At 61.0% G+C, this 17,670-nt stretch overlaps 2 protein-coding genes and 2 long non-coding RNA genes across 7 annotated transcripts; 3 read left to right on the forward strand and 1 right to left on the reverse strand.

Annotated features, from left to right (window-relative positions):
- Nucleotides 1-41: 41 nt before the first annotated feature.
- CLCF1 (cardiotrophin like cytokine factor 1) lies at nucleotides 42-7,527 on the forward strand. Of its 3 annotated transcripts, none has more exons than XM_029914592.1 (3): nucleotides 42-1,673; nucleotides 4,628-4,794; nucleotides 6,572-7,527. In XM_029914592.1, the coding sequence occupies exons 2-3, from the start codon at nucleotides 4,642-4,644 to the stop codon at nucleotides 7,064-7,066; spliced, it is 648 nt and encodes a 215-aa protein (XP_029770452.1). In that variant the 5' UTR covers nucleotides 42-1,673; nucleotides 4,628-4,641; the 3' UTR covers nucleotides 7,067-7,527. The 3 variants fall into 3 exon arrangements, with proteins under 3 accessions (XP_029770452.1, XP_029770453.1, XP_029770454.1); XM_029914593.1 differs by lacking the exon at nucleotides 42-1,673 and adding an exon at nucleotides 1,846-2,995; XM_029914594.1 differs by lacking the exon at nucleotides 42-1,673 and having other exon boundaries at nucleotides 4,256-4,794.
- A 638-nt stretch (nucleotides 7,528-8,165) lies between these two features.
- LOC115306893 lies at nucleotides 8,166-12,664 on the forward strand. Of its 2 annotated transcripts, none has more exons than XR_003915480.1 (3): nucleotides 8,166-8,763; nucleotides 8,919-9,118; nucleotides 12,326-12,664. It is a non-coding gene; the product is annotated as an uncharacterized LOC115306893 (long non-coding RNA). The 2 variants fall into 2 exon arrangements; XR_003915479.1 differs by lacking the exon at nucleotides 12,326-12,664 and adding an exon at nucleotides 9,284-10,141 and having other exon boundaries at nucleotides 8,919-9,128.
- LOC115306892 lies at nucleotides 10,560-17,305 on the reverse strand. Its single transcript, XR_003915478.1, has 3 exons — nucleotides 17,190-17,305; nucleotides 15,848-16,090; nucleotides 10,560-10,947 (listed from the first exon to the last, which is right to left on the reverse strand). It is a non-coding gene; the product is annotated as an uncharacterized LOC115306892 (long non-coding RNA).
- Nucleotides 15,016-16,809, forward strand: POLD4 (DNA polymerase delta 4, accessory subunit). Its single transcript, XM_029957467.1, has 4 exons — nucleotides 15,016-15,340; nucleotides 15,582-15,671; nucleotides 15,886-15,997; nucleotides 16,357-16,809. Exons 1-4 carry the CDS (start codon nucleotides 15,244-15,246, stop codon nucleotides 16,379-16,381), a joined length of 324 nt encoding a protein of 107 aa, XP_029813327.1. The 5' UTR covers nucleotides 15,016-15,243; the 3' UTR covers nucleotides 16,382-16,809.
- Nucleotides 17,306-17,670: the final 365 nt, after the last annotated feature.

Genomic DNA, 17,670 nt, shown 5'->3' on the forward strand with positions numbered 1-17,670 from the left:
CCGGGGCCACACAGGGGGAAGGCGCCGCCGCCGCCGCCGCGGGGAGGGGGCCGGGAGCGAGAGGTCACCGCCGAGGGGGAGGGCCAGCGAGCGGCGGCCGCCGCCAAGTTCGCGGGCCGAGCCCCTCCAGGGGCTCCCCAGGTTCCCCGGCCTCGCCGGAGCCCCATCTCCTTCCACCTTCTTGTCCAGTTTCTCCACTCTGCGCTCCAGGAGCCCTCCCCGTAGACCCCCAGGCCCAGAGGACCCCGTCCCAGTCTGGTCCGGTGCCCGGTCTGGCTCTCCCCGCCGGGGTGGGAGGGAGCCGCCAGGACCGGAGGGGAAGCTCTCCAAGTCCCCAGCCTTGGAGAAAGTGTGGGTGAGGACCCTGGACACACACCCACACTCTCTGATCCTGACCTTGACCAGCTGACATCTCCCGGTTTCCGCAGCCCCCGCAGCCCCCCCCCGCCCCCGTTCCGGCTTGGAGCACACACCGCCCCTCCCTCGGGACACAGGGATGCATTCCTGTGACAGACCAGACCCCCGCCCCGGCCCCCGCCCCCGCAGTTTGGCTCTGGCACCCTCACTACCCTGGACCGGGCACTCAGACTGAGGAGGAAACAGGCGGATGGTAGCAACTGTCATCTAGCACCACCACCCCCACTTCCACACTCGCATAATGGCTCCCTCCCCCCTCCACGGAGCCCCGCACTCCTGCCCCGTTCACACTTGTGCACACCATCCAGCCACACCAGCTACTCTATCAGTGACACTTCACATTCCTCCCCACAATCCCACCTGCCTGTTCACACCCCCCAGCCCCTCCCACACCTCTGAATAACAACACCCTTTCTACCCACACACTTGCCAGGACGGTTTCCTCCCTGGGTCCCCTGCCTGGCTCTCCCCCAGCTGCCTAGCTCCCCAGGCTTCATCCTGCATCCCGGGAACCCCTGGGGTCCTCTGGCAGCACAATCCAGACCCCCACCCCACCTCAGTGGCAGCCCAGCATCTCTGTCCATACTGACTTCACAAGGCAGGCAGCTGACCCACTGGCCTGCTTCTTTCCCGGGGCCTCGGTTTCTTCTGTCATTTAGGCTGGGAGAGAAGGGCAGGGAGGTGGCTGCTGAAGATGAGAGCAGAGATGCAGCCCCACCGGGTTGGGCTGAGAGGGGCTTTAGGGGACACAGCGAAGCCCTCTCATGCAAGCCCAGTCGTGGGCTGGTGGCAAAGCGAGGTCTCTGGTCTCCGGGCTTCAGGGCCCACGTGTGCTCGCTCACTAAGCCACTTCTCAGTGGCCTGGGGCACCGGGAACCAGCGAGAGGACTGAAGGAAGAGAAGCCAGAGGGAAGGGCAGCCAGCCCAGAGGACCAGAGCTGGGCTGTTTCTGTGGGCCTCCGCCCCCCTCAGGCGGCAGGTCAGGAGGAGCCCCTGAGGGTCATTTCCTACAGTCCCCAGTGCCTGGATCTCACACTACAGCCGACACAACACCCCCTAAACCACTTCCTTCCCCCCATTCCCCTCCACACATCCCTCCAAGGCCACCAAAAAGCTGGTCCTGGTGTGGCCTGAGGGCATCCCAGGTGCAGAGTTTCCTGACCACCCCCCCAACTGTGAGCCCGAACTGAAGGAGCTCAGCCTGGAGGACACAGGCCAGGATCGAGGGACAACTGGCTAAGGACACGTGGGCACGGGTATGCCTGCCTGTGCATCCGTGTCAGGGTGGCCGTACGCTTGCGTGGGCTGAGTGTGTGTGTGTGTGTGTGTGTGTGTGCGCGGGCTCATGAGGGGGGCCTAGGTTCCCAGGGCCCAGGGATCTGGATGGAATTAGGGGCCGCTGGGGCTGGGGGCCAAGATGGGGGGTGGGGGGCTCCAGCAGGAAACGTGAGCTGCACTCATTAGCTCCTCACGTGCTCAGCCGGATTTATAAACACAAGGGAAGACGGATGTAAACAATCAGTGGGCAGCAGCCAGAGGCAGAGTTGGGGCGGGGGGCTGGGCTAGGGGCCGGGACTGGGGGAGGGGGCCCAGGACACAGCCCCCGGGGGCCCGGTCCACCTGCACACCACGGGCCCGGAGGGAAGGATGGAAGAGGGCTCCAGGATGCCCACCTACTTCTCGCTGCTAGGGACGCACAGGTGTTTCTGCCCCAGATGGCTATCAGTTTGCTGCCGGAGATGTGGGGACATCTTGCCCAGAGTGGAAGCTGTTGTAACTGAGACTGGAGCCCGGTCTCCTTCCTCCTTTCTAGCCTCTTCTCCCTCGAGATCCCCGAGACTCCTTCCTTCTTTCTGGCTCTCTCCATGGGCCGGTCAGTCCGATTCCTTCGGCTCCTTCCCCTGCCCCCACCTCTCAGCCTGCAGTGACACAGTTACCTCAGAACTGAAATATTCCTGGAAACACCGGCCTCGTCTGGTTAATTTCATGAGCCGTTTTTCTGCCCAGATGACTTAGTTCTTGTTTATCCAAAGGCTTCTCCCCCTGCTGTCCCTGTGTAGGGAGCCGGTTCTCCCTGGGGAGGTGCCACAGGGCCCAGAAGAGGAGGGGAACGCAGGGCCCAGAGCTGGGTCCCTGACCCAGTGCACCCACCCCCCACCCCCCACCCCCCAGTGCAGGCAAAACTCAGTCCCAGAAGTCTGGACCCAAAGGCTGCCCAAAGCAGGGTGAGGAAAAGAGGTGAGCCCGCTCCCGACCTGGGCTTCAGCTGGGACCCTCAGCGTTGCAGCGAACTGGGAGTGAGGCCAGACTCAGTCCTGAGAGCGACCTCAAGGCCGGAAGCGCTGCCGCTCCCGCTCCCCGCGGCGGGTCTCCACCTCCAAAACTAACCCCGTATTGTGCCCTTAGGATCTTGGAGGGGACTCTGCCAGATACCCAGGCTGAGGGTAGAGGAGAAGGGCCTGGGACTGTCTTGGGCTACGAAGAACAGTGACTGGGAAGGCACGTGGAGTCAGGAGGAGCTAGGCATGGGAAGGCAGCACGAGGGAAGCAACGCCCGGAGGGCAGCCCCGGACTGCAGGTGCCGACAGGGTCAGGGGGCAGCCATGTGCCTGACCCTGCCCTCTGTCCCAACACACGCACGCGCGCTCAAACCAGGAGTCCCTCATCCCTGAGAGCAGGGTCTCTGAGACTGTTGTCCCACCCATGGAGAGAGCCCCCACCCCACCCACTCCCACGCTCCCTCACCCGAGTTGCCAGCCACGGACCTTAGTGAGTCAAGACCACGGCCTCGGCCACTGCAGAAGTCCCCACCTGACCCCTACACCCTGTATGAGGCATTCTGTACGATTTGAGTCTTCAACCTTCTCTAAAACCCTGACCCAACATTCTGACTAACTCCAAACTTCCCTTAACTCTAAGCACAGTCGAATTGTCAAACCCGTATCCAACTCGTTTCTAACTACCACAGCAACATACATATGTCATTATAAAAATTTGAAAGTAGAAAATGGGAAGGAGAAGAAACGACTCATGAGCTCAACACCTCCCCAAGCTTAAAACCCAAAGCAGCCCTCCTCGGAAGTGACCTGCTGTGCATTATTCCGTCTGACATGTAAATCAACACATTAATAAACCTTCGCTCCAGCCAAGCCTGCGCCTGTCCAAACCAGACCACATTCCCCAGCTAGACCCAAATCTCAACCACACTTGGTCAGCCAAATCCCACTAACCTAACCTGAAACTTGAAAAGTAACCCAATCCTTAAACCTAACCTAGCCCAATACCAATTAGAGCCTTACCCCTCCTAACCCTAATTGCCTTTACCAGCTCCCAGTGCCCACGGAATCCTGGCCTAGTGCTCTTCACCTTGGACCTCACCTAAAAGCTGGGAAAATCAGGCTTCCCTCTGTCTGTGTGTCCTCACGGCCTCCGGTATCCCAGGATGCCCAAACTCTCCCACACCGTCAGCTGACAAGCCAAACCCATCAAATGTGTCACATCGCCTCTCTCTCTTTCACTTCCCCCACCCTCTTCACGTCAGGCTGATCAAAAGACCTCATTCAGGTCAAACTTTTCTCCATCCAAACTCCTAGATGAGAGTGGGGGAACCTCCGCCCTGCCGCGGTCCACGCCCGGGAGACGGAGGCCAGAGCGGACCCACCACTGACTGCGCGAGCCAGCCCTGGTCCTTCGGCCTGGCCCCGTGATCTGACCCGCCCCTTGCCTCCGGTGCCTTGGGGCGACCTGCCTCTCTCGGGCCCTTCCCAGGGCTGGCAGCTGGCAGTGAGGACGTGTGCTCTTTCCGACCCCTCCGCTTCCTAAACTGCAGTGGGTCTGGATTCACAGTCCCGAGGCCTGGCGCCCTCCCTCCGCGTGCACACAAGGCATACGTGTTGGGCTTACGTATCCCGACTTCTTCTTAGCCGACAAACACACTTTCCGAGATACACTGGTAGATACACACACAGAGACCGAGTTCTGGTCCTCAAATACATACATGCCTCCACACACACACACACACACACACACACACACCCCCAGGCCAGGAACGCTCCCGTCCTCCACCCTCCCCCTTGCCTCCCATCTGGCGGCCCACCCTCACCATCTCCTCGCTGGGCCCAAGGTGGGGACAGACACCTGAGGGGATGCCAGCTGCGTCCTCCAGTGGGCCTGGGCCCGCCCTCACGCGCCTTGCCCCTCCTGTCCACAGGGGACTCGTGGGGGATGCTAGCTTGCCTGTGTACTGTGCTCTGGCACCTCCCTGCAGTGCCAGCCCTCAATCGCACAGGGGACCCAGGGCCTGGCCCCTCCATCCAGAAAACCTACGACCTCACCCGCTACCTGGAGCACCAACTCCGCAGCTTGGCTGGGACCTACGTGAGTATCCGGGGCAGCTGAAAGGTCTGGGGATTGGGCAAAGAATGAGAAGAGAAGATGGTGGGGGGAGGTCCCGGGGAGCAGTGGCGACCAGGGGGCCCTTTGGTTCCAAATGGTCCCCATGTCTGGCCTGTCTCCCGCCCTCCCCTCTTAGGTGCCCCCCTCCTTCCCATCCCTGGCCCCAGGACTAGGCATGTGGGCAGGCCTCGCACCCGCCTTGGCCCACTGCCCCACTGGCTGCCGGCCCAGCCACCCGCCTCCCCCTGGGGGCCGGGGAAGTCTCTTCTGTTTACACCGTGTTGTGGTGTCTCTTGCACGGGTGGGGCTGGGTGGGGATGGAGGGGCCCCACCTCCCATGCCTGTGTTCCAGCTCGCCTCTGCCCCAGACCTGGGGCCCTGCTGCTCTGGACCCATGGGCCTCCCTTCCGTCTGCCTCTCCCATCCTAGCTGGGCCTCCTAGGGGGGACTTGGGGGAAGGGGGCTGCAGGGAAGCCAGGCCAGTAGTGGCAAGAGACTCAGGGCGTGCATGGAAGTTGTGCCATAAGGGTTTGGGGACCATCCAGAGGTGTTCAGAGAGCCCAGGAGAGAAGGAAAGAGGGTCAGAGTTGCTGAGGACCATGGGGAGCCGGCCCCTCTTCCCGTGTTCCTCTCCCACATCCCAGACCCTACTCTGGAGCCAGGGAAAGAAAGGGGAGGAGGGTGGCGGGGGAGCTGGCTCCAGCCCCAGGATACACCGAGGAAATTAGTTTGTCTCTGTGCTTGTCAGCGTGTGAACCTCCCCCTGGGCCCTTGCCTACCCCAGGCCTCGCCCCTCTCGTCTCCCTTTCTCTCCAGCTGAAACGTCCCCCTCAGCCCTTTCCCTGGGCCCCAGGCCTCTCCCTGGAGGGCTGGCAAAGCTCTGTCCTCTTCTCTAGACTGCCTCCTAGACCCTTCCTCCTGCCCAACTCTTGGGACTGCCTCAGTTTCTTCCTTCCGCAGCGCTGCTCCCTGAGCCCCGTCCTGGGGGACTTGGTGCTTAGTGAGCACCGGCTGCCCTTCTGGTGGGACCAGGCGGGTCGGGAGGCAGATGGAGCCCTGATTCCCACGGGCCCCTCTGCCTTCCCACCCGCTTTTCCCTTCCTTCCCTGGCCAAAACCTTTGCTTGACTCCGCTACCCCCTCTAGCTCCCGACCCTTTTTCTCTCCTGGCTTTCCCTGCCAAATTTCTCGAAGGAGTGGTCTACACCCTCTGCCTCCGCTTCCTCTCCACCCACTCACTCCTTAACCCCCTGCAATCTGGCCTCCAGGCCACTGAAACGGCTCTCTCCAAGGTCCGCAGGCACCTCCTTTCTGCCAAACCCAACGGAATTTTCTAAGGCTCATTCTCCTTGCTCTCTGTTTTGCAGCCACCCTGTCGAGCCCTGCTGCCTTCTCGAACTCCTCTTCTTGGCTCTGCACCCTCCACCTCTGCGGCCAGGCCACCTGGGTCCTCCGGGCTCCTCTTCCTCTCTGCTCTGCCCCGCGGGGGCGCGCTCCCACGGCTTGCACACGGCCAGTCAGCACATCCTCCCTGAGTATCTCCGCGTGTTTTCTTCTTCCTACACCTCTCATCACCCCCACTGCCTCAGCTGCCACCTCCATGCCAGTGACATCCCTGGAGAAACCTAGGGGAGGCCCTCGAGCGCGAGGCCTAGTGAGGAGAGGGGGCCAGGGCCAGGGCACACAGGAAAGAGAAGCTTGGGGAGCAGGTTGTCTCCCGGTGGCCCCCCTCCTTCTCCATCGCCCTCTCCCTTTCACAGCTGAACTACCTGGGCCCCCCTTTCAACGAGCCTGACTTCAACCCACCTCGGCTGGGGGCAGAGACTCTGCCCAGGGCCACCGTCAACTTGGATGTGTGGCGGAGCCTCAATGACAAACTGCGGCTGACCCAGAACTATGAGGCCTACAGCCACCTTCTCTGCTACTTGCGCGGCCTCAACCGCCAGGCGGCCACGGCCGAGCTGCGCCGCAGCCTGGCCCACTTTTGCACCAGCCTTCAGGGCCTGCTGGGCAGCATCGCAGGCGTCATGGCGGCTCTGGGCTACCCGCTGCCCCAGCCTCTGCCCGGGACCGAACCCACCTGGGCCCCCGGCCCTGCCCACAGCGACTTCCTCCAGAAGATGGACGACTTCTGGCTGCTGAAGGAGCTGCAGACCTGGCTGTGGCGCTCGGCCAAGGACTTCCACCGGCTCAAGAAGAAGATGCAGCCTCCCCCCGCCGCAGTCACCCTGCGCCTGGAAGCCCACGGCTTCTGATCTCTGACCTTTAGCACCTCCTCTCTCCCCTCGGCCCTCAAACCCTGCCCCCACTCTGGGAGGGAGAAACCCATATGCCAGCACCTGTTGAGCCAGGCGACGGAAGCCACGAACCTCTGGCCCTCTCCGGACTTGGGGGAGGGCGTGATCGACAAGGCCTGTCCCCTCCCCGCTCCCCAAAGCCCTGCAGGTCTGGGGAAGAGGTGCAATAGGCCCCTGCCCCGTTGCCACAGGAAGGAACGCTCACGGGGCCGGAGCGGTTCAAGTTGGTGCCCAGGCTCTCGCGGCTTCCGGCTTCCTGCCCAGCACCGGCCAGTGGCCACACGGCCTCTCACGTGGTGCTGCAGGAAGCACGCCTGTAGGCAGGGCGGGGGGCCACCGCAGCACGTGCCTTTCTGGGGGGGAAGCCCTGTGGCTGCCCCCCTCTCCTTAGATGGGTGTCGCCCCCCCAACCCCAAATAGCTCAGTACATCCAATTCAGGAAACAAACACAGTGGCAAGTCCAAACGGGAAGACATGGCATTTAAAAGTGGAAGAGGCGGGCTCTGCATTGGAGGTCATAGGGGCGGGGACAGACCAGACCCACGGGTCACCAAGGCAGTTGGTGGCACAGGAGGCAGCCAGAAGGACCTTGCCTTGCATCTTCTTGCTGGCATCGTGGTGCCTCCTCTCCACCCCCTTTCCAGGGTATCTGCGGGTTGCCTGGGCTGGGAGGGCAGCCATAGCCACAGCCACAGGGTTTCCTGAAAGTTTACATTGCAGTAGCATTTTGGGGTGCAGGGGGGGGCAGCTCCCCCAGGCCCTGCCCCCCAGCATCACCCACTCATGACTCTAAGTTTGTTGTATTAATATTTATTTATTTGGAGATGTTATTTATTAGATGATATTTATTGCAGAATTTCTATTCTTGTATTAACAAATAAAATGCTTGCCCAGGACCTCGTCTCCTTGCTGGGCCTTGCGCTTCCCTCCAGCACTGGCGCACGTCTGGTGGCCCGCAGCCTGGCAGTCTGGCCAGGGCGGCGGGGTGGGGGGGGGGGGGGGGGGGGGGGGGGGGGGGGGGGGGGGGGGGGGGGGAGCGGGGGCTTGGAGAGGCAAAGGCTTAGGGAAGAGGCACTGCCCGGTCCACAGAGCGCAGCACACGTGCCACACTCTGTCCCTCCACCCACGGTGTGTCCCTTTAGTCCTTCGACATCTCGTCCGGCCACTTGTCTCCCCCTCCCGGCCTTTGCTCAGCCTGCCTCACCTCTCTGGGTCACTTTAAAGGCCTCGTAGGTCCGTCTCCCTGCGGAGCTGTCCACCCGCGCCTCTGGGCAGCCACGTACGGTCAGCCCTCAGCTTCCCCGGGACCCCCACCTGTGGCGGCCCACTGGGGCCCCCAGCGGTGACCCCTACCTTCTCAATCCCCTTCATCTCCTAGGAAGCGTGACCAACTGTGACCACGTCACAAGTCTCAGGTGTAATTCTACCCCTTTCTTGTAGACTCTTTTCAGTGTAAGAGAAGAACGCATACTGGCCCACAGGCGAATGGGACAGACTCAGGGGTGACCTCAGCTCCAAGCCCAGCCTCACAGCCTCCTGGCTGAGCGGCCTCGGACAAATTACGTGAAGCTCTCTACTCTCCAATTTCCCCATCTGTAAAATGGGGATAATTAAATACCCGTCTAAGACTTTGAAGGATGAGAGGAACAATAAAGGTAAGGTGCCTGGCCGCCGCTGCAGCAAGCAACAATCACCAGTGACTTGTGGCGGGCGGCTGGCCTGCGCTGGCCTGCGCTGGCACTCTGGCGGAGAGCCACCGGGTGAGTTAAGGGGCTAAGTGCCCCCAGGTAACACGGAGGTGTTTTACCAGGGCCTCCAAGAGACAGTGCCCTAAGCAAAGGAAGTAACAAATGACGGTGACGTCAATCAATGAACAAATCTCATAAAGATCTGCTCATCATCGTGCCACCTGGAGTAGGAACCCCGGCAGAAGTCCCAGACCTGACTTGGCTCCTGCCCTTGTGGACCTCTCTGGGAAGAGGAGACCAGCTGACCCGAAACTGCTGACAGGTGCATGAGTGTAGGTGCAGGAGCTATTGGACCTGCTGGTGGGCGAGCTGGGTCCTGCGGAAGGTGCCAGTCACCTGGCCCAGTGGGGAGGGAACATGCCCCGCCCAGGGGTGCAGGCTCCTCGGGCGGTCATACGTGCTCAGACCCTGTCTCAATACCCTGCAGCCTGCTCCCTGCCTAACAAGACGGGGAGGAGAGGCGGCAAGCAAGGGGGTCCCGCCGTTTACAGGGAGAAGGGAGGTGCACCCCACGCCACTGAACTGTGAGTTTCTTAGGGGCAGACTCTGAGTTCTCCCCATCTCCCTAGCCCAGTTCGGGCTTGAGCCCACAGAAGGTGTTCAATTAGTGTGTTGAACAAAACGATCTAGAAAAGGGCCCGGGACTCCCCTGCCTTCCCTTGCCCCAAATGCTAGAATCCAAGACAGACTTTGATCAAGTGCAGCAAGACCCAGGCAAAACACTTGCAAGTCAGGAAAGGAGCGATCGCTGTCCTTCTGGGGCCTGACACACAGCAGATGCTTCTGCCTGGACTCTCGAGGGAGCGTTCGGACAAGGGCGGGCAAGGGTCAGTTCCCGGTGTCTGTCACGCACCCCAAAAGCATTTTAGCACAGTGCCCTGCACTGAACTAAGGTGCTTGATAACTTAGTACAAGCTGATTTAGGGAGCGTCAGGACAACAGTGTAGGAGAAGCCAAGAGAAGAGAGCTTCAGGGAGGCAGCTGATGGACAGGGTCAGACGCCCCAGAAGCGCTGAGAGAAGACTTCGGGGGAAACCCACGGGAGATCTGGAGGTCACAGGTGACCTTTGCAAGGGCACTTGGGAGGTAGACACCGATTGTGAGATTGAACAGAACGGGTAAGTGTGCTCTCCCCGGCATTTGGTGGCGAAGCGAGCACCTGGGCGGGAGCGGGATCAAGGAAGGCTTCTCGGTGTGGTCTGTGTGGTCGGTGGTTTGCTGTTGTTTTTAAACGGAAGAGACCTAAACACGAGCTGCTGCGGGAGGGGTGGGAGCTGAGTGGAAAGGGACAAGCCGAGGGAGGGAATCATAGGGGTGCTGGCGGCCACATGCAGCCAGGTGACACCGGCACATGCGTCTCTGTCATGGACTGTGACAGTCCCTAGCCGGCCAGAGATGGCAGGAGGAGAGGACAGAGAGAAGAGAGGATGCTTCCCAAGGCCGAGGACCCACAAAGCAGGAAGGGCAGAGAGTTGAGGGCCGAGAGACCCCAGAGGGCTGGAAACGGGGCTCTGGAGTTTTGGGGACCCAGCTCACGCAGGGTCCATGGTCGCAGGGTTGGGTCATTACCAGAGAGAAGCAAGGGAGGAAAGCAACCAGGAAAAGGCAGGCAAGCACAGAGGTCCACTCCCCCTGGGGATGCAGAGGGGGCGTCATAAGGAACGAGGTGCGGGAGGTGGACACAGGACAGCTGAGCCAGAAAGGGCATTTCAGAGTCTGAATTCTTGATCCCCCAAATAGCTCCCCACTGATGGTGTCGGGATACCAGTCCCTCCTTCAGGTCTTGGAGCTTCTGAGCATGAGGCAGGCCGTTCTTGGTAAATGACGAGTCACCAGGTTTTCTGTGAATTTGTTACTGGTCCTCTACCCACGGCTGACCCAGGGAAGGTTCCACCTCTCAGGCGCAGCCTCGGCGGCAGGGGCCCAGGCACGCGGAGGCCAGCTTACAGACCTGGAGTGCCTGGGGTCTGCGGTGCCATGGGAAGGGGGCCATTGTCTCTGGAAGTCCTTCTGTCCTGGATGTTCTGGATGGAAGTCACCGTCCAGACAGCTCAGAGCAGGTTAGGATCCCCTTGGGTATCTGGAAACACACTGGAGGATGTGCACAGGACACAGAGAACGGTCACATCGGGAGCAGGGGTGAGAGTGGGTGTAAAAGAGGTGGAGGGTGGCCAAAGGGCAGTCACGCCTCGCCAGCTTCCTGCCTTGGCAAAGACTGACCCGGGCCCTCTCAGTATGTGAAAAAACTCATTCAAACGCTCATCTTACAGACTCGTGCACCGCACACATTCACCCACTTGCCACAGCCACCCCGAATGGGGAGGGGCCCAGCGGGGCCCTTGTTCCCTGTAACCTAGAGGGTAGGGGCCAGTGATCCAGGCCGCTGGCTGAGTGCACTGATGGGTGGTTCCCTCTCAGCTCCCCCTTCTTCTCTCGAGCCACAACTGTCCCTGCCTTTGTCCCTTCAGCTCTTGAGCTCCCTGACTCAGCCAGCCTCCCCAGTTCCCAGCAGTAGACAAAGCCCTTGTCAGTGGGGTGGGGGTGGGGACACCGAGGAAGCAGCTGTGAGCTTTAGAACCAGAGTTCCAGCCCTTTCTTCCTCTCAACCTTCAGGGACTTCCAGCCTCCCTAGTGTGGAGGTCACCTCTGGGCCCCTCCCCAACTTGCCCAGATCCTGAAGTCTTGGTTGATGGGGTAGAAACGGACTAGGACCTTCCTCCCAGCTAGGCAAAGTCTGACACCTGGTGGCCAAGGTGAGAAATGACCGGAAGGATCCCTTTTCAACTGTCCCTAGAACTTCGTCTGGGCCAGGCTGGCCAAGGTGAAAGGGGAGGTAATGGGAGGGGGGTGGGAGTGGGGAACAAAGCAGAAAAGACAGCCAGAGGCAGAAAAACCCAGACGCAGGGGAACTACCGCCTACTACTGCCTTCCATCAGGCTCCTGCCCCTCAAGCCCACAAGGCTGGAGAGCCTGGAGCCAGGAGAAGTGGGGTGTCCGGGAGGGTCGTGATGGACAAGGAGGAGCTCCCTGGAAGAGTTCTGGTCCCCTGCATGGAGGATGGGGCCCACGGCGTGTGGGTGTGTGAGGACCAGGGATCTGAGTCTGGCTGCCCAGAGTCTCCAGCTCAGGGGGGTGGCAAGGCCTGAGGGCCTGAGGAAGGGGGTGCCAGGAGAGGGAAGGACAGCAGGCTACATCCACAGCCTGCTGGGCCCCAGGCGGCTGCGTCCCTCCCTCTACCTGCCCCCCACCTTCCTGGCTCTGGCTGACTCCCGCCACAAGCCCCACTGTGAGCCGGTGGAGGGAGAAGGGGCTCCCAGGGCGCCTGCGCAGTGCTCAGGCCCCCACCCTGCCACATTGTCTGAGCTAAGCCAGGCCTAATCCCCTTCCCTTTGGAGCACTAGGCAGCAGGCCTCAGCCCTCAGGAAGGTGCTGGGCCCCCGTTCAGGCTCTTCGCTCTGCTTTTCCCTAGGGTGCCCCCAAGACTTTGTTCTTGGCCTGAAGCAAGGCCCTTGAATGTTCCCAGGCCACGAGGCGAAGGCCACTCCTGCCGGTCCCATCGCCGTCCTCTGCGGATCAGAGCGGACCCAGAAACCGGCTCCTGGGTCTCAGGAAGTTCCCTGAAGGACAGAGAACTTAGCCCCCAACTCAGACCTCCGGCCTGGCCCTCTGGCCTGAAGCCCAGGTTGTGATAGGCCCCATGACAGCAGTTTTGGGGATAGGCCAGGGGGCTGAGTAGGGACAGGGGTCCCGGGAATAAAGGTGATGCGGGCAGATGGGAAGGTAAGGAAGAAGGAAAAGGTCTGAGGGCGGGCAAGCCGAGTTACGGAAGGCTGCCTGTCGGACAGGGACGGCCCCAAAGCTCCTGGGCCTGCAGCTCAGTCCTGCCGCTGCCTGACCAGGACAGGAGGGCGATGCTGCGTCCAGTTCCCTGGACTCCAGGCCAGAAAGCTGGTCCTAGGTGCCTACGCTTGAGCTGCCTGCCTTGATGGGGGGCAAGCTACAGGCCAGGTTGGGGGGGAGCGGCAGGCTGGGCCTGGGCCAGGCAGAGCCGGGGGCGGCTGGCAGGGATGGCCCAGACAGTGCCCACAGACCCGGTCAGGGTGCCAGAGGAGAGAGGGAAATGGGCTCAGGCGGCAGTAGGAGCCACTGTGGCCGCCCAGCGGCACACCCCATTTCACGCTCCCTGGGCGGTGGCAGGGCCCCACGGCTATCAGCTTTCAGGGGTGGGAAGGACCAGGAATGAGGAGGGGTCTGCCCCACCCATGGCTTCCTACTCCCTCAGGGCTCCGTGGACTCAGGAATGAGGTGCCAAACTGGGAACGCCCTCTGGGGCGAGAGTGGTCGGTCCCACAGCCTGGGGCATGCTCAGGGCCCGAGCGGACCCCGCACCTCAGCCCTTCCTGGGCCTGGAGGAGAGAGCCTCCCTGCTTCCCTCCCCCGTGCAGCAGGGCCCCTGTCTCCCTCCGTGAGGGCCCCACTTAGTCCACGAGGCAGACAGGGGATTAGGGCAGGCCCAGCCCAGAAAATAAAGCAGGGAAGGGCCCTCCAGCTCTGTGCAGCGCACTCCCGAGCCCCAGCTCCCACTCAGCCCTCCTCGAGGAAGTGGATGTGGAGAGCCAGGCAGGAGGAGGCCCCCGAAGACACAGCCCACTCCTGCTCCTGCCCTGGTGGTCCCTCTCCAGAGCACTTTCCTCTCTCATGCCCGCCTTGCCCCTAACGCAGAGCACCTGGACCCCAGAGCAGTGCGGGGGGGCGGAGGGGGGGCAGGCCTGGCCCTCCTGGAAGGAAGACCCGGATGGGATCTCTAGCGAGCGGTTAGAGTTGGGCTGGTCCCTGTGCTGATTCCCAGACTCCCACTGACCGGCGCTTTCCCTGCTGCCAGGAAGTTGGTGAGGGGGAGGCAGGCGTAGGGGTGACTCAGCGATGACAGGAGCCCAGGGGACAAAGGTCATGGGCTGAGTATTGAGAGACACTGTTTACAGCAGCCTGCCTCCTCCAGGAGGTCTTCCAGGGCTAAGCCAGCCCTGTGGTCCAACTCATCTCTGCCCCACCCTCTCCCCTGTCCTCCGTTTTTGGGAACTTTATTCTTGCACTGCCAACTTGTGTGTCCTGTTTGCCTCCGCCGTTAGCCTCCGAGCTCCTGGGAGGGGAGGGCACGGGCTGTGGTTTAACTGGGGCCCCACAAGGCCTCAGACTATCAGCACTTCCTACTTTCAAGAACCACTTTATGGGGCGCCTGGCTGGCTCAGTCAGTGGAACATGTGACTCTTGATCTCGGGGTCTGAGTTCAAGCCCCATGTTGGGGGTAGAGATTACTTAAAAACAAAATCTTTTAAAAAAATCATTTTATATCTATTTTAGTTGAGTGAGTATGTGGGAAAATGCTGAGGTACTTGGCATACTGTAAGCGCCACATAAGTGGTTTATTGCTGGTGCTTTCTGCTCATACTGTCGTATTAGCGAGATGGCAGGCTTTACTGATGAAAAACTAGGGATACCAACACACTCTGATCTCCTGCTCAGTGTGGAATCTTCCTGATTAGCAGGGTGGGCGTGGGGGCAGGCCGCAGGACCCCGGGAGCGTTGACAAGGCCAGTGCTTGCTTGGACTAAGAGTGGGCAGCCTCTTTGGGCACAGACTGTGAGAAAGGAGCTTTGGAACCCATGGGCTTCTCCAGCCGGGTCTCCTGGGGCCAGTGGGGGTGGGGTGGGAGCAGGGAGGGGGCTGGATTAGCCCAAACTCTCTTCGGACCTCCAGACCTGCCCCCACAAAGCTCTGCGGGACAAGGGCTGGGAGCGGAGGCTCCAGCTGGACTCTGGGGAGTTACCAACCGGCCACGGCCACGGGGATTAGTGAGGCTGAAAAGAACATTTGCCTAGGAAGGGAAAACGGGAAGTGAGAGGCTGAGGATCACGCTCTATTAAGTCCCCCGAGACCCACGGCAGACCAATGGGGCGGAGGGGGGGCAGGAGGAGGTGGTGCAGTCTGGGGCATCTTGACAGGTCCCCCACCCCAGCCTCACCCCTTCTACCCCCAGAACACAGCTGCAGCAGCTGCTCCGCCCCCTCTGCCTGCGCCGCCTGCCATTGGCTGAAGTCGGGCCCCGCCCCACAGAGGTGGCCAACCATTGGTTTAGGTCTTTAATGTTTGCGTGCTTGTGGGGGTGGGGGACACGCGTCATTCTCTGGAACCTGCGGACTTCCTCTCGGCTAGTCTGGGTCACCCTGTCTGCCTGTCGCTGGCCCCTGGCTCGCTCTCTGGCCCCAGCCCTCTCTCACTCACACTCTCTCTTTCTCTCTCTCTCTCTCAGCAGCTGTCTCTCTCGTGCCCGCTGGCCGGTCTCCTTCCCCGCAGTCGCTTCCTTCTCTGCCTGCCTGGGTGGCCGCCATGGGCCGGAAGCGGCTCATCACTGACTCCTACCCTGTAGTGAAGAGGAGGGAGGGCCCCGCTGGGCACAGCAAGGGGGAGCTGGCACCAGAACTAGGTCTCTTAAGTGTGTGTGTGTTGGGGGGGGGCAGTGGCCACCACCGAGGGGCATGAGAGGACGTGGGTGGACGTGGGCAATGGCAGGGGAAGTGAAGTATGTACTCTACTTCCTAGTCCAGGCCTGGCAATGGCCGGCCAAGGCGAAGGGGCAGTGAGGGCTGGGGAGCAGTGGGACAGCTGTGAAGCGAGGGGCAGGGGCACAGGCCTGGGCAGGCCTGAGAATCTGCATGTCATTGCAGGGGAAGAGCCCCAGCCCCTGAACGTGGATGACGCAGAGCTGGAGCTGCTGAGGCAGTTTGATCTGGCCTGGCAGTACGGGCCCTGCACAGGTGAGAAGCCCTCAGGCCCCGGGAGCTCATCCCGGAGACAGTCCTGTCATCCACACGTCCTTGAGGCAACCCAGGCCCCTGCCTGACCCTCTTGGGCACTGTCTCCTGAGACTGGGGGCGGTGGAGGTCCCAGCACGCCCCTCCACACACATTCTCTAGCCTGAACTCTTCCCCACCTGCTGTGAGGTCTCAGTGATTTCTTCCCGCCCGGCAGGGATCACACGGCTGCAGCGCTGGCATCGGGCAGAGCAGATGGGCTTGGCGCCCCCCCCGGAAGTGCGTCAGGTGCTGCAGACGCACCCTGGAGACCCCCGCTTCCAGTACAGGTCAGAGACAGGCCCAGGAGGGCTTTCAGGGGAGCCAGGACTCTCGCTGGGCGCCGGCAGCCAGCAGGCTGCCCCCGGTGGGGCCGCCCTGACCTGAGGAAGAAATGGAGGAAGTTTTCAGGGCCTTGTTGAACTGGCAAGGCTCTACAAGGTGCCTGGCTCAGGAAGTCAGAAGATTGCTTTGCTACTTCTTATCTCTGAGCTAACGGTGGGGGAGGAGTGCACCCGGGGCCCAAGGGACCGTCTACTTAGTACCGAGGGGCTGGCCAAGGACCCCGCCCAAGAATCGGGGCTGGTGAAATCAGATCAAGGACTTAACTGACTCTCTCTGATTTTTCCCTCCCCCTCCCCTTGCACAGCCTCTGGCACGTCTATCCCCTTTGACATACCAGCACCTCAGGACACAAGTGGGGGGGGGCAGTTGCTGCCCCCTTGGCTCAGTTCTGCCATGAAGAGTGTGAAGAGGAAAGAGGCTGAGTCGGGAGGTCTCAGCCCTCCGTCTAACCAGCAGGCTGCTGGAGCCCCCCCTGGGAGCCAACACAGCTGAAACTTGCACTTCCTACATGGAGAGTGGTCTCTGAGGACAAGGACCTGACCATGACCCTTCAGATGCCTGCTACACACCTCCCTGACCTCCATACCATGGTCCGGGGGACAGCGTGGCAAATAGGCGCAGCCGTGGACAAAGCCAGACTCAGCCAGATCTCTAAGAGGCAAAGCCACGCTCCCCACTTAAGGCTGGGAATCTGAGGGCAGAACTGGCAAGGGGTTCACCAATGCTTTTCAATAAAGAATGGAGTCTGGAAGCTTGACCTCCAGTGCCTTACTGTGGCCCTGTTTGGGCTGGCCGCAATCAGCACATTGATAGGTGGGAGAGAGCCGCCTCTATGCTTTCCTTCTGCTGCCCAAACCTAGACCTGAGATGGAAGAAAGACGTCTTAATAGATGGCGGGACAAGTCCTCATCATAGCTGAGGACCTCTGGCGCCCCCTCGTGGTGTATAGGGAAACTACGCTTTAGTCACCTAAGAGCAGCTGGAGAAAACCTACCTGACCTGACATCTAGCCTGCCCAGTGTGGCCCACCTCACAAAAATGGGTCCTTTGTCGAGGAGAATCCATAGGGCCCATACATCATAAAGTCCAGACCTACACATTCCTAGCAAGCACCTCTGCTTCCCATGTTGGGGCTACCTGGATCCAAAGTCCAGTTGGGGAGGCTTTCAACCTGCAGGTTCTGCTCAGAGATGGGCATCATCGATGGCCTTTGGTGGGGAACCGGGAGGAGCAGGAACGATGCTTAGGGGACCCTGGGGTGGTATGACATGGAGAATGGAGTCAGTACTCCTCACACTGTGCCTTCACTCCATCCCGAGCAGACAGAGACCGCACTCCTAACTCCTTGGGGACAGGCCTACAGAGCAGCCAAGGAGCCCCCTGTGCCCCCACTGTACTGGGCACTGCCCATGCCTCAAGCTCTTTAAATGAATAATCTCTCAAGTTCCTAAAGGGCATCAGGGTAGATTTTACAGAGGAGGAGCCGAAGGTGCGGCAGTGAGAGGCCACACGCATCGGCCTCCTCCCATCTGTGCCCAGGCCCCGCCCATTTGCTGAGCACCTTCTGTAGGCCGGGCTCTAGAGGTCCTCTTGGGTGCTGTGAGTGGTGAGGAGGTGA

Source organism: Suricata suricatta, chromosome 11, assembly GCF_006229205.1.
Source record: "Suricata suricatta isolate VVHF042 chromosome 11, meerkat_22Aug2017_6uvM2_HiC, whole genome shotgun sequence".
NCBI lineage: Eukaryota > Metazoa > Chordata > Mammalia > Carnivora > Herpestidae > Suricata > Suricata suricatta.